Below are 14,347 nucleotides of genomic sequence, written 5' to 3'. Positions count from 1 at the left end.
GTGGAAAAAAATTATTTTCAGAAGTGCATTTATCTGGCTCCCTAAGGGGAAGGAAAGCCTAATCAGTGTAAGATTAATTTTCTTTGTTCTGAACATTACAAGTATGATCCCTAATTTATACTAGGAGAATTCATTCTCTCATATCTATTCCTAAGAGTGGCTACAGACAAATAATTTCTTGCAGTGCTCAGATATTTGGAAAGTTAAACAAAGCTCCCCATAGTGAAGAGCTCTTCCTTCATCTGGGTGATTACAAAATAGAGGCTCTGAGTACTGACCAAGCCAATATTACTTCCTTGAAACAACTGCAGGTTCCCCACGGACTTGTACTGCCTGAGAAAATAATTGTAGAATTATACTATATATTCCTGTCCTGTTACAGATATTTACTTTGAATTTTTTTTTTTTTACAAAAGGAAACAAAGAAATGTTAAATAAAACCAACACAGACCCAGATTACTTATTGTAGTTACACGTTTTCTCCATATAGAGCAAGTTTAAGGGGAGAGTCTCAGACTGAGTTATCTTTCTCTGTGTCATGATTTCAGTATTTTACCATGGATTAATGCCTTCAATAGATAAATGTTATGTGTTAGATTAATGATTTGGAAATAGCATTTAGAAACAATGTAACCTTAGAACAATTACATTTAATTCATTATCCAATACAGCAGCATTATTTTGGTCTCTATTCCTCTTAAACAATATCAGAAACTGAAGATTCCAAAAGACAAAACTTTGCCAGTAGTTGGTAGTTTCTATTAAAAAATAGGGAAAATATTTTCTAAAATTATGAGTAACTAAGAAGGAAACTTAATTTTACCAAGAATTGAAATATTTTCCACACAATTTAATATTTAATCTGGCTTTCCCCTCTTCTTGCTCAATATTCCTCACACCAGGCACTAGAACTGAAGGAGCTTTACACCCAAAAACGTACCTGACTGTATAATCAGTTGTTTGCTTTGATTCATCTACCCAGGGTGTAACAGCAAAACTACTTATGGGAGTCAGATAAATCTTAAATTAGATTGTCAAGATTTCTGTTATACTTCTAATAAATTCTTGGCTTACTTACACAGACAAGCTGTGATCCGTTTGCCCAGAAACAAGATTCTGAGCATAAAAATTCCTAACTTGTTTTACCTGTACTCTCTTTTCTCCCCAGATTTTTCTAGTGGGGGAATAATTTGCTGCCATTTACTCTTCAGTCTCTTTCCTCCTGTTTGCTCAACCTTACCTCGAGTTCAACCTTGCAGAATTGTCACAGAAATTTATCAGCAGAATGTTAGAAATTTATCACTCATTTCAACATACAGTGATACTTGACTTACAAAAAGAGACAAGTGTAAATGATAAATGTATGGAACAACAAATAGCACAGGCAAGGTCAAACAAAACTTTGATTCCCATGCCCTTACAAACCAAGAACAAAGGACACTGAATGAAGGGTAAAAGGTGACTATTTCAGAATTACAAAAAAGGAATAATGATTTATCATATAACATCCAATAAACTGAAGAACACACCCTGGACAGAAGTATTTTACACCAAGTTTAGTTCAGCAAAAAAACCCACAAAAACCCAACAAATCTTATATGGTGGAGATGTACCTTGTTGGATAAGAGCTTCAGCTGCAGGCTCCCCAGACCCTGCATTGACATACTCTTCATTAGGATGCTTCCTGTTGTAATGCCTCTTCAGGGAACCAGATATATTGCAGGAATAGTGGCAATGTGCACAGCGGAAGGGCTGGGAGCAAAAAGGAAAATGTTGGACTACATTTCCTCACCTCTTCAAGATACAGGTCTAAGCTGCAATGTTTTGATCCCAAGAAACCATATTCATTTCTGGGCTGGGTATCTTTCAAGGAAACCCTCAAAAACCCATAATAAATTGAAGTTGTAACTAAATATTACCTAAAATTGGTACTTTTTATTATGTGCAAGACAAGTATTCTGACTATTACAAGATTAATACCCAGTTTTTGTAATTCAGTAAATTGTGTGTTTTCATAATTGATGATAACAGGTCTGACCATGTGGAGCCTCTCTACTATGAAATGACTCAGCTGCTGTGAGCTTTGGTCTGAAAAAGAGCAGCAAGACAACTAAATAACTGAAAGTACAACATGATGGTACAGCCAATCTAATTTAACAGGTGTCCTTTATTTTCCTTTTGTCCTTTCCTTTCCCTTTTCCCTGTTTTTCACCCTTCCCTGGCATTTGCATTTCTCCGACCGTTTGGTGAGCTGATTTTGGGAACTAAATTAATTAGTTTTTTAAGAACACATCTTAAACTGACAGAGAGACAAATACCTAAAGAAAAAAAAATTAGGAAAACAAACATTTGAGCTTAAGGTTAACCTTTGATAACTTTCTGAATGAGATATATCACAGTTATAGGAAGTTTGACACAACCATTAGGTCCTGTAAAAGCATGCAGATGTTGAACAAAGTCCTCAGGGAAAAGTCAAGTACCTCAAAATAGGATGGAAAATGCTTCATGCACAGCAGCCCCACCTAAAGCTCCTCAGCAGAAAATGGTTGGTACAGAAATGTTCATTTAGGAGCTGAATTCAAAGCAGGGAAATGTCTGCAGTCAGGGTACATTGATTAGAAAACTCTCTTAAGCTCATTGGTCATGATCTTCCTTCAGGCTCCAAACAGCAAAAATAAGGAAGAAAAGTGATGTTCAGACTCCCTTAACCTTACGCTTCAGAGGGAACTGTAACATTCAGCTACTCAATATTTCAGAGATACAAACTCTCTTTCTATTGCTGAAACTGTCATGTTTTAAAGAAAATAATCCAGACAGGCTGCTGTGCTCTTGTAGCACTCACTTGTGCAAGTCATGCATGCTACCTGCTACTGGATAGCAGGATTGCAAGTTCATGGAGATGGGAAATATCATGGATTAAAGGATCATTAGGTCATGCAAGCAGTGACATTTCTCTGAGTCTGACAAGCATGCAAACAACTGTCCTAGAAGGAGGCAAACACTTTTTAAACACCTTTAAACAAATACTCCTGATTGATCTAATCCAGTTTCAGTTCTCTTGATGATGTCTTTAATTGCCAGACTTATGTGTAGGCAGATCTCAAGGTCAGAACCAGCTACATTTCAAGAACTGCACTGTGAATATATTCATCACTTTAGCCATCAAAAACCAAAAATTATGTATTTTCATTTACAAAAAAAACTTTAAAAAATGTAAGTCTGAAGCACAACCACATACTTAAGACAGAAAAATTATTTGTTCAAAATGTATCATCTCTTTATATGACTTGGTTTGTCTTCAAAAACTTAAACCATCATTGAAAAGACTGCTTGCCTTGCTGCTTTATGGTACTTGTTAAGAATTCCTGCAGTGTACTCCTTATAGAAGTAAAATGATCTGTTAGATAATGAAAAATGTTACATATGAAAATAGTATGATGCTTTCAATAAGAAATATGCTCACTGTTAAGATAAAGCCTCACAATAAAAATGAACATTTTCATGAATAAAATAGACTATCTTTTCTGGAAAAGGAACCAATATAATTCCTATTTACTGAATATAATATTTCACAATACATTACATTAGGACCTATTGCATTGAGAACCCATGTGAAATTTAGAAATAAAAACATACTACCATTTATTAAAATAAACTGTATCTGTACTCTAAATATTTCATGAAAACATTAACAATTTTCAAAACTCTTTCCAATGCATGTTTCAGATAAATGGGGTGTTTTAAAATTAATTCTCTTCAATTTTCTTCAAGTATATGAACTCAGCCATAGTACAAGAGGCTTGTACTATACAAAATTCAGGGAAAATTAAGGTGGGCAATGAACAGTGATATAGAGGATTTGCTTTCATACCTCCCTAGGACATTTTAAGACATATATTAGATTAACTCTCTCAAGGACTGACAATCAAACTCAATACATTTGTTTCATATTGCAACACACAGATATTTTCGTCAAGTAAAACTACTAATTACGAATTGGTCATGAACAAAATAACCCTATCTCAAAAATCTAAATATAAAGTCAAATTTTCCAAAATATTAAAATATTAAAGTGGTCTATATACCATTAATTGTCATAAAACAAGAAAATGTGCCAGTTTTAATACTGTTGTCTAAAGTTCTGTGTATTTCCTACTAACTTTAAGCATGATTTATACATTTTCTTACCTTGAAAGAGACGTGTTGTTCCATATGACGTAGGAGCTGTGGTTTCTGGGCAGCTGTATAGTCACACACTGTGCATTTAAACTGCTTTCCTGAAATGGAAATAGGAAATGGAATAATTTTTTCTATTTAAGTTCAGAAAAATACTGATTCTATTTCCTCATAAATTCCAAAATGCTAAGAATGAACAATGTACAATACGAGAAGCCTGGCACTTGCTCTGCAAACTTTTTGTTAAATAGAGCTAAGAGCAGAATGAAGGAGGAAAAACAGCTCGAGTGTAATCTTTAAATTATAAGCATTAAATGCTCTGGATTCTCCTGGGATAGTCACTTGGGAAAGAAGAAAATGAATTGTTACAGTGCAGCCAAAATGGAAGAAGAAAATCCATTATTTACAACTGCAGGCACAGCTACTTTGCTATTTGTAAAGCACACTTGGAAATCCTTAAAACACCAATGTTTGATCATGTTCACATGGGTTTAGTTATTTCTGTCCCAAGCACTGAACTGCTATGATTCAAATCCATTTTCCCCTCAAAGCAGTCTCTCTCACTAAACTATTTTTTCTCTTATGATTTAAATGAACACAATTTCATTCCTTTTATTCTCGGGGTTTCACACTCTCTTTCTCCTTATTTTGCTTCTAAGATTCTATCAGCCCTGCTACCTCCAGCCAAATTACAAGGTGCATTAAATACAGCAGGACTTCATCCCTGAATTAAATGTGCACGGCTGGCAAATTGTATTTGACTGATGTGGAATAAGGATATGCTAAAAACTACTCCAAAAGTAAAAGAACCAAAAGGTAAAGCAGAAGCAGAATAGATAATATTCTGTATTATCACAAAGAGATGGGGTTTCTTTAGATTCCAGATGCTAATGAAAAAGGTAAAAGCATTTTATACTAAGTGTGAAAGTTTCTATAAAACACAGTTATAAAGAACCTTTTGGTATCTAAATAAAATAATGAAAATCAGACTTTCTAGTTTACTTCTAACCACAAACAGTAACGACCCTGGACTACAGAACTGCTTTCTTTCATGTCACTCTTGAGAAGTCTGTCTTCTGGAAAAGAATAAATCAGACACAAAACTACTTTATATTCCACAACTTAAATTGACCTTGCAGGGCTCTGATATTTGAACAAAAATTGCTTGGATTCATAAGTCATGAAGACAAGACTCATAAACAGTGAAACAGCTTTCAAAGTCATTTATGAAATAACTGAAGAACACTAGATGTGTGCTGCTAAGAACTTTTGCAGTGCTGTCACTACAGGGAGGAACATTGAAATTGTCCCTCAAGAGGCTGAAAGTCCCCTGACAAACACATTCCTGGTGACAAATGTCCTCTCCTTTTTTCACAAGTGTTTGAAATATATGAAAAGTTTGTTGGGGTGGACTTAATGAGAAAAGTTACTTAAGACTCCACAGACAGTGATATCCTGCTTCACTGGAGTCAATGGTAAAACTCACCTTCCAAAGGTACTGGGAATTTCCTGGAACAGTTTTGGAGGTGTGAAAAGCAAGGCAAAAGAGCCTAAGTCTAGGATTTATTCGTACCAGTCAAAAATGGAGGTTCACCAAAAAGGGACACAGAGTCACAGAATAGTTTGGGTTGGAAGGGTCCTTAAAGGTCATCTTGTTCCAACCCCCATCACCCCTGTGATGGGCTGGGACACCTTCCACTAGAGATCACTGGAGGTATTCCAGAAGATGATGAGTTTGAAGCCAGATAAAGAAGGCTCCTGGTAATAACAATGCCTCTAAAGCCAAGGTTTCAGCCTGACCTAGCAGTAACTTATAAAAGAACACAGTTTCTCACGTGGATTTAAATGTTTAAAGCTAATTTCACACTTTTAAAACCAATCCAGACATGGCTAGATCCTGCTCAACTATAGTGCTATTCTTAACAACATCAAATTTCAAAGCAGTCTCAGATAAACTGAAGTAATGACTTACACACACATAGATTTGTTCAAGAAATCTAACACACAGGCAAGAACAATTTCAACTTTCATGGTTGAATTTGACTATTTGATCATGCCAGATGGTGAAAACAAAACAGAAAGGTTTTGAAATGAAACTTCATGAAGTGATTTTATTTACAGGGCCATAAGAAGAGATTTTTTCGTTTTTCTTTATAGACTGATCATGCTTGAAATTTTCTTTTCATTCAAATACAACAACTTACCTCCTTCTCCTAGCCATGAATTAGCTGAGGTTTACATTTGGTGTGTAAAATCTTGATTCTCAGATATAAAGTTTAGATGCATGTGCCAGACCTACTTGTTACTCATCAAGTTATTTTAAAATAGTGAAAAGTACTTTTTGAATAACAAGTGATTTACTAAAACATAGCATTTCTGCAATAACTTTGGTAATAAATCAATAACTATAATCTTCCTGTAAGATGTACGATATTGATGTAAAAGGGATGTCTTTCACATCCCTTATGTCTTGAACACATAGACATAAGCATTAAAAATATCTCTGACACAGAAACTTCAAACATATTCTAAAAATGTAACAGCATTATGTGCTTTCTCTGAAGATGTAATTTGGAAAAAATAAAAAAGAATGTAAATTAAATGGTCAATAAAAAGAGGAATGAGGTTTCACACAATTGTATGAATAACAAAGATCAAGCTACTAAGTCATAATGAAGGTCTGTACAACTTATCCTGCTAAACAATTTACTCCAGTATGATAATCACAGAATAATATAGTATTGTTGTGCTCTAAACTTTGATATAAAATGGGATACTTCTCTGGATGTGCACCTTGCTTTTTTCAGTTATCATCACAGTAATATTAAAATTGCAGGGCAAATGAGGTGCTGCATGTAAGACTGTAGAGAGTAAGTGCCCAGGTTGGCCACTGGCTGATTAGACACCAGGATCCTAGTAATATTCTCATAGAACACAACAGTAAGAGACCTAGACCCAGAACTATTAGCAATTTCAAATTTCTATTGAGATAAACATTTTTCTGTAAGAACAAGGATGGCATACAAAGCCAACAAAAATTTCAGAGAAACTGAATATTTCAGAGATAGCTGTTTTCACAGAAATTACTTCAATAAGTTTTGAATTATTTCCCAAATGGTGTCTCCTGGGAATAAACAAAATCTGTAAATCACACTTAAGTGTTCAGCTGATAAGCATTTGTTAATAAGGCCTGTAGTACAGCCAGTGTTGATTGTCTTAAAACAGCTTTAATGAACATGCACTTACCATCAGCAGTATGAAGGAGTTTATGGCTCTTCAGAGTGCCTTTTGATTTGAACTTTTTCCCACACATATCACAAAGGTGGGTCTTCTCCGTGCTGTGACGATTCATGTGGGCTTTCAGATTGCTTTTGCTGCGAGTGGCATATTCACAGAGGGAACACTTGAAGGGTTTGACACCTAAACATCACAAAATACACCATGAAACAACCAGGCTGTACCCTTCCATGAGAGGGTGGACATTTGCTTGAAAGACATTTCAGATCACGTGAGCAACATGGGAAAAGAGAAACACTTCAAAATTTGATTCTCTACAAATAAGAAATTTCATCTATAGCTTCTGTGCAATGATGCTGAGCTCATGACAGCATCACTTAACTTGCTTAAGAAAGGAGGAGTTCTTTCACAATATCGCCCTACTGAAGCCAGATACTGAGTTTGGCCAGGAAAATACTGATATTTGGGCCTTGCTATGTCTACCCTTCATTTAAAAGTAAAACCCAGACTGCCTACATTGATGCTGAGCTGGTGTCTCTCTGCAGAAGTCTTCAGGTAACTACCATTTCTCCATTTACTGCAATTAACAGTGAAGAAACCTGTTGCAAGGAGGACTGCTTCACAAGGCAGTTAACATGAAAGCAGAAGTTAAATGTGCAAGCTGTGTTTTACTGTTAATTAGTGTCAGATTTGCTAATGGTTCAGGCAGATACAAGCACTTAAAACTTCACTTCCCTCAAACTGTCCAAAGCACACAGAGATACCCAGTGCATCACCTACCAGAAGGTCTATAAGAACAAAGTAAATCCTTCAAAGAAAAGCTGAATAAATCTGAACAGGTAGAGTAGTTCAACAATTTCATGAGGGTCTGCACATTTCAGATTGATACTCGTGACCTTAAAATTAGATTTACAAGCATGAGGAATTACAGTCTGCTTTAAGCAGATTTGATTGCACACTTTGATTTGGAAGAAATTTCTATTCACCTCTTTCTCCTGCTAGTTAGATGACATGGGTTCCCAGTTCCAGTCAGAATAAAAGAACTCTGTCTACGGAATACACAAGGAATTTCTCTAACCTGCATTCTGCCTTACTTAAACTAAATGGAGGAAAGGCCACTGGAGAGGAGCCCTGCTCTGCTACACAGGCAGGAAAGCTCACAGTTAGAGCATTCAAATATACTGAACTGCCTATACAGGAACATTTTGGAAACAAGATACCAGTCTGAGATACCAAATCCCATTATCCCCTTTATGCAGAGGGATGGCTAAAGAACCTAAAATCATAGGCAATCTGTTCCATAGATTACTAACATGACTAAAGACCATGTAAGCTGTCTTCAACCTTTTATAAAAATGCACAAACTGGGTTGACACAAGATTTTACTGCCCAAAGATTTTAAATTCAGGGCATTTGTAACCCATGTGTTGCCATATTACTGGAATTTCTCCCTAAAAAAGTCATAAATATGATGAGCATTATCTTAGGGGATTTTGATCACTGTCAATGTTCGTGACAGCTGGCTGCCATGCTCTGAAGGATTTAATTAAAATACTCACCAAATTTATATGTATACATCAAAGCAACTGGACTTCAATTGGTTTACTAACAGATTTCCAGACCAAAGATTTTTGGACAAATGTAAAAGGAGCAGCAGAGACTCATAAGAAGATACAGAAAATTACTTGTTTTAAAATACTGAGCATGCATGTAATTCACTCCTCCTTACTCCCATAGAATACTTTATAGATGTTTACGAATGAGATTTTGGAAAAAAATTGCATCAGAATTTTATTAATTTATATAGAACATTTAAAATGTCTGTTCAAGTTCTGAGGGTGAAGTTCCATATGTGATCCAGAATCCATTAAACTAATTAATTAATTAACCTCCAATGTAGCTTAAAGTTTTGCATTCAAGTATAGAAATGAACTGGAATCTGTTTTTTTTTATGTCAGCAAAGCTTCAGTGGAATATGAGACTCACTGTATGCTCAAAAGCTTAAAACCAGAATTTTACCTTCGTGGGCCCAAATATGACGTTGAAGGTCTGATCCATTCTTCATAAAATAAAAATCACAGTGGGGACATTTCACAGCTCGTTTTCCAATAAGTCCTTTCAGCTGAACTCTTCTGCCAAGAATCTCAGAAATAGTAGTCATTGAAACCTCTGAGAGAAATGCAAAAGGTAATAAGAACCAGAAGGACATGCAGGAATTTACTTTGTAAGTAACATTCAACAGCTAGATCCTGATTCAGTCCAACTCTTTAAAAGCTGTACTTCCCCTGCTCCTACTCAAAACTGACTTGAGCAAAGAGCACAAAGACCTTTTTTTTTCCTTTAGGCCTTCTAGGATGCTCTGTCCTTTCTCTCCTGATTTGTGAACTCACTGTCGTCACTGCCTGTAAAAATATATATATATTTGAAATACAAAAAAAAATTGGTTGGGTCACTGGCACAAAAGACCATTTTATTACTGTGACCTTTCCGTATAAAATAAATTTCTGTACTTTTTTCTTCAGTATTTTCAAAAGCTTTATTCAAGATTTCACCCTAGATTTCCAGATGTCAGGGATCCAAAGACAATTCACTTCAGGCACAGCTACAGTGGTCAGAATGCTGAAAATCAGCATTTAAAGGAAAAACCAGGCTCACAGAATAAATGTGACTGGAAGAGACCTCTAAGGTCACCTACTCCAAGCAGGTTCAACTTTACAGTTTCATTTTCAAAGTTGCATCAAGTTGCTTGGGATCATATCCAGTCCTGTTCTGAACATATCCACGGATGACGATTCTACAGCCTCTCTTGGCCCATTCCAGTGTTTACCCATCTTTAAAGTCAAAACTGTTTTCCTAGTTCTAGTCAGAATCTCCTTGTTTCAACTGACATCCCTTCACTATACAGCTCCAAGAAAAATCTCCCTCTGTCTTCTTTTTAATTAGATTGCTGAAGACAGCAATTAAGATTCCTCTCCTGGCCTTTTCTTATTCAAGCTAGACACACTCAATTTTGTGTATTTCCTTCATATGAGATAATGTTTTGGTTGTCACAGTGAAAAAGTTCAAAATAATGAAGTTTAAATTACAGTGGCCCAGACGCATAATGAAAACATTGCCAGATGCTTTTAAAAATAAATCAAATTGCTCAGTGCACGTCAGATGAATGAAATGCTATCTCTTGACTTAATGAAAGTACAACACTCATGCAATCTAAACCTTAAGATATGAAAAGTGGTGACGTATTATGCCTCAAATCTTTTAAATTTGAAAGTTCCTGTCTAAACTTAGATTTTTACCAAAATCACCTTGTCACCTGGTGAAAGGTCCCAGAATGGAATCACAAAAATCCTGCCTGAACTCATATGCACAGGGAAAATAACCTCAAAAGGTAACTATAAAAGCCCATGAAATGAGCAGAGATAAGTTCTAAGGTACCAAAAAAAGAAAAATACAGTCATAAGTCTGAATCCTCCTCTGCCTTTCATGGCTTAGATCCTGCATTCATGACTGCAGGCTAGGCTGTCTGCTCAGTGGGGAGCTATGGAAGCTGATGCCTCTCATGTCTCAGAACTATTAAGAAATATCATATTAAATCAGGCAGTGGATGAAAGGTAGATAATTCTGAGAGCTGGGACCAGAACCCAAGACTCCTCCTTCCCTACTGAGTATAAAAATCATTGGGCAATAAAGCCAAGCTCTTTTATCTCTTAGGTTTGAAATACTGCTCTGCCAAAGTCTATGGAGATTTTGGTTTTGTGGCCTTTATGGGAACAAAATTCAACTCCTCTGCAAATACAGAAGAGGAAGGAGCACTTTTCGATTTCATACTTTCTACTTGATGAAACAGAAGAGACAAGGGAGTGGGGCATGAAGAATGACACTAAGAAAGGAAGGAGAGGGAGAGTTCTGGAAATAACCTTTTAATGATAAATAGATATATAAATATAAAAGTATTTCAGTTGAAATTAATTTTGGGTATGTCATTTAAAAATTCAATTCCTGTTAACAGTACCCATCTTTCATCTTTATTAATTTCCATTTACATTTTTGAAAACAACTGCACTCATGTCACTGCAGTATTTAATAGCTTATACCATCAGACCCCTCACATTTATCTGGCTTGTAATTAAGTTTGGTGTACAAATAAAGGATTTCTTCCTGATTACAAGGAGAAAATTCACAGAAATAAAAAAGATTTGTGCCTTAATTCTCCTCCATATATTAAAACAGGGTTGTTGCATAACTACTGCACAGGCATATCTTAGATGTAGTATTTTAGTACTATAGAGATACATCTCATAAATCTGCTGTTCTGCCTTTAAGCTCTGTGCATCTGTGATACATGAATGAAAAATGAAAACACAAAATAATAGTGCAGAATTTCATTTTAAACTTACTTCTATTGTAAGATTTTAAAAGACCCACTTGAATTTAAAAAAAAAATTACACTGCACTTTTTTAGAGGGACTCAGATACCAAATGAATTGTTCAGGAGTATTTAAATCCATGAGTTTAGTACTTCAGGGTTCCAGAATTAACTGGTATTTCTGATCATTCAGCAGCCAGTGGACCAGTGCAGGCTAATGGCAACATGGAAGGGCACAGAGCATCGTGTCCTGCCAGGTCACAGGTCCTGTTATTTAGGGAAATCTCCTGTGCTCCCTGCCTGAGGCAGCACAAAGGCTTTTAAGGCACAGTTCTTGAGATTCAATTTCTATGCTTACTGTTGTTATACCTCCTGACTACAGTATAGCTCAGAAGCCTTTGCTCATCTCAATTTCCTGCATCAGACATGTCCTCTGACGTACGACAAGCCCTCCAACCACACTGCTCTGGAGTGGTCTGCAAATAAAGAGGTTTAGTAACTAAAGAGCTGAAGTGGGAGTTAAGGACAGAATTAAAGTGAAGGAAATTGTTTAAAACACGGGTCTAGCACTATCTAGTGGCAGCAGGAAGATAAACTACTGCTTTACCTGTTATGCTGTATATCTGACAAGAAAGACAAGGCAAGTTACATCATTTTAATTGGATTTTTTTCCTCAGACTCAGTCTGAGCATGACCAGTGTCTTCCTTCTTTGTATGCAATTATGTCAGGTGATAAGGAGCACTGTAGATGAATTAATGAAAGTGCCACCTCTCCCTCCTCTGCAGTAGCAGCAGGGCTTTCCATCCAACATAACACAGATCCTGAGAAGCACAAAATTAGGGACACAGCAATGTGGCTCTGCTGAGTTCACATCAGTCAGCTTTAAATCAGTCCCCACATCAGCATTTTTACATCAAATTCCCAAGATCTGAGAAAGGATTGTTTACTCAGGCACAGCACACTGACTCACCACATTCATGTTATCTTGTACTTGCTCTGATTAATCAGGGCACCAGAATGCAAGGTATGAACATAGTCTGGAGCAGTTTGCTGGATCCAGCCAAGGCCTGCCAGCTCCAGATTCCTACTGGCCATAGCACATCCCAGCTGGTCCCAGCAGGAGCCCTGCTGCAGACTCCAGCTGGCCCTGGGGGTCCAGCCCAGCCCATGGGACCTGGGTCAGCTCTGGGTCAGCTCTGCACTCCCATCAGTCACCTACAGACAGTTCATGAGCCCTAAATGCATTCCTGCCACGTCATGTAAGGCCAGTGGGAATTTCACATCTCCTGGGTTGCTACAGGATGTCTGTATGCTTGATCCCAAACTTCCCTTAATTTGTGCTTAATTTGAATTCACCCTTCACCAGATAAGACAGATTTCTCAGCACAATTACCTGACATACTCAACAACACACATGCTCAAACAGCAATATTTGATTCTAAATTCTAACATCTGCAAAACCCAACACAATTCTTACTCTAAACCAGTTGAATTAGAAATAGATTCTTCTCTTTCTTAGCAAGATAATCACATTACACTGCTTATTCTAAACCCTTATCCATTTATTGCATTTATTGCAATAGACTGAGAAATCTTCCTTGATTTTTTTCTTACCAGGGTGATTTGTCTTGATGTGAGATTTTATAAGTCGATCTTCAGAAAATGACTTCTCACACACAGGACAGGAATAACTCTTTTTATCCTTAAGTGAGAAAGAAAGAGATTGCATTTTCAGTCTACTGGTATAATCGCTATAGTCATTATTCAGTAATAATGATTCTCAACAAAGTTATAATTCAAGGTTCAGTTTTTAAGGAAAAAATGAATGTATTTATAGTGAAATAAGTGAAGGAGAAATATTAAAAGACTCTAAGCACATCATTAATCCTCATGAATACAGAGCTCCAAGTTACAGCAGATGAGAATATGCACAATAAAAGTATCATTATCTTCTGACTGACTCTGTAGAAAATCAGGAGTCAAAAGATCAAGTCACATAACAGAAGAACATGTATTTGGTGTAAGCAGTAGTATTTAGGGGTTTTTCTTTTTTTTTTTTTTTTTTTCCACAAGTCCACTCTTCTGAAACCTAAGGACTAGATCTTATTCTTCTGAAGACAACCACCAATACATGGATTTATAACATGGCCTGAAATTGAGCAGCAGAGTTAACAAAGACAGATGTCATTACTTATACAGTGTCTACATTTCTAACTACTTTATAAATATTCAACATTTTATGTATTACTGATAAAGGCTTACTCTACTATTTTGATTTAAAGACTTACTGTGGATTTTCTGAGTGTCAGTGATGTTATAACACATTTAACACTATCAATCAAGTTCACCTGGAGAGTTCTGATGTAATTTCTTCCTCTATGCAATTTTAGTCTAACTGCAATTTTCATGTTTTTACAAATGCATCTAATTCCATGTAAAAATGTAGGCATTTTCTCCATTACACTTTAATTTAAACTTTGACAGTCATAATACAAATTGGAGAGATTGATCTTTCCAGAAGTACCTGCTGGCACTGGATGCTCAGTCAAATGAGTGGGTCATAGCCA

At 36.2% G+C, this 14,347-nt stretch overlaps 1 protein-coding gene across 1 annotated transcript in view; it reads right to left on the bottom strand.

The window, feature by feature from the left end:
- ZFAT (zinc finger and AT-hook domain containing) overlaps positions 1–14,347 on the bottom strand; it is a 77,866-nt gene that overhangs the window by 21,193 nt on the left and 42,326 nt on the right. The window contains exons 8-12 of the mRNA XM_063408819.1: positions 13,395–13,482; positions 9,433–9,582; positions 7,423–7,596; positions 4,189–4,277; positions 1,614–1,752 (exon numbers count right to left, since the gene is read on the bottom strand). Coding sequence (XP_063264889.1) covers positions 1,614–1,752; positions 4,189–4,277; positions 7,423–7,596; positions 9,433–9,582; positions 13,395–13,482 — 640 coding nt within the window. The remainder of the gene's footprint in view (positions 1–1,613; positions 1,753–4,188; positions 4,278–7,422; positions 7,597–9,432; positions 9,583–13,394; positions 13,483–14,347) is intronic.

The sequence above is a fragment of the Prinia subflava genome, chromosome 1 (genome assembly GCF_021018805.1).
Source record: "Prinia subflava isolate CZ2003 ecotype Zambia chromosome 1, Cam_Psub_1.2, whole genome shotgun sequence".
Classification (NCBI taxonomy): Eukaryota; Metazoa; Chordata; class Aves; order Passeriformes; family Cisticolidae; genus Prinia; species Prinia subflava.
The sequence above is the reverse complement of the archived record's forward strand: the minus strand, read 5'-3'. Positions and strand labels throughout refer to the sequence as shown.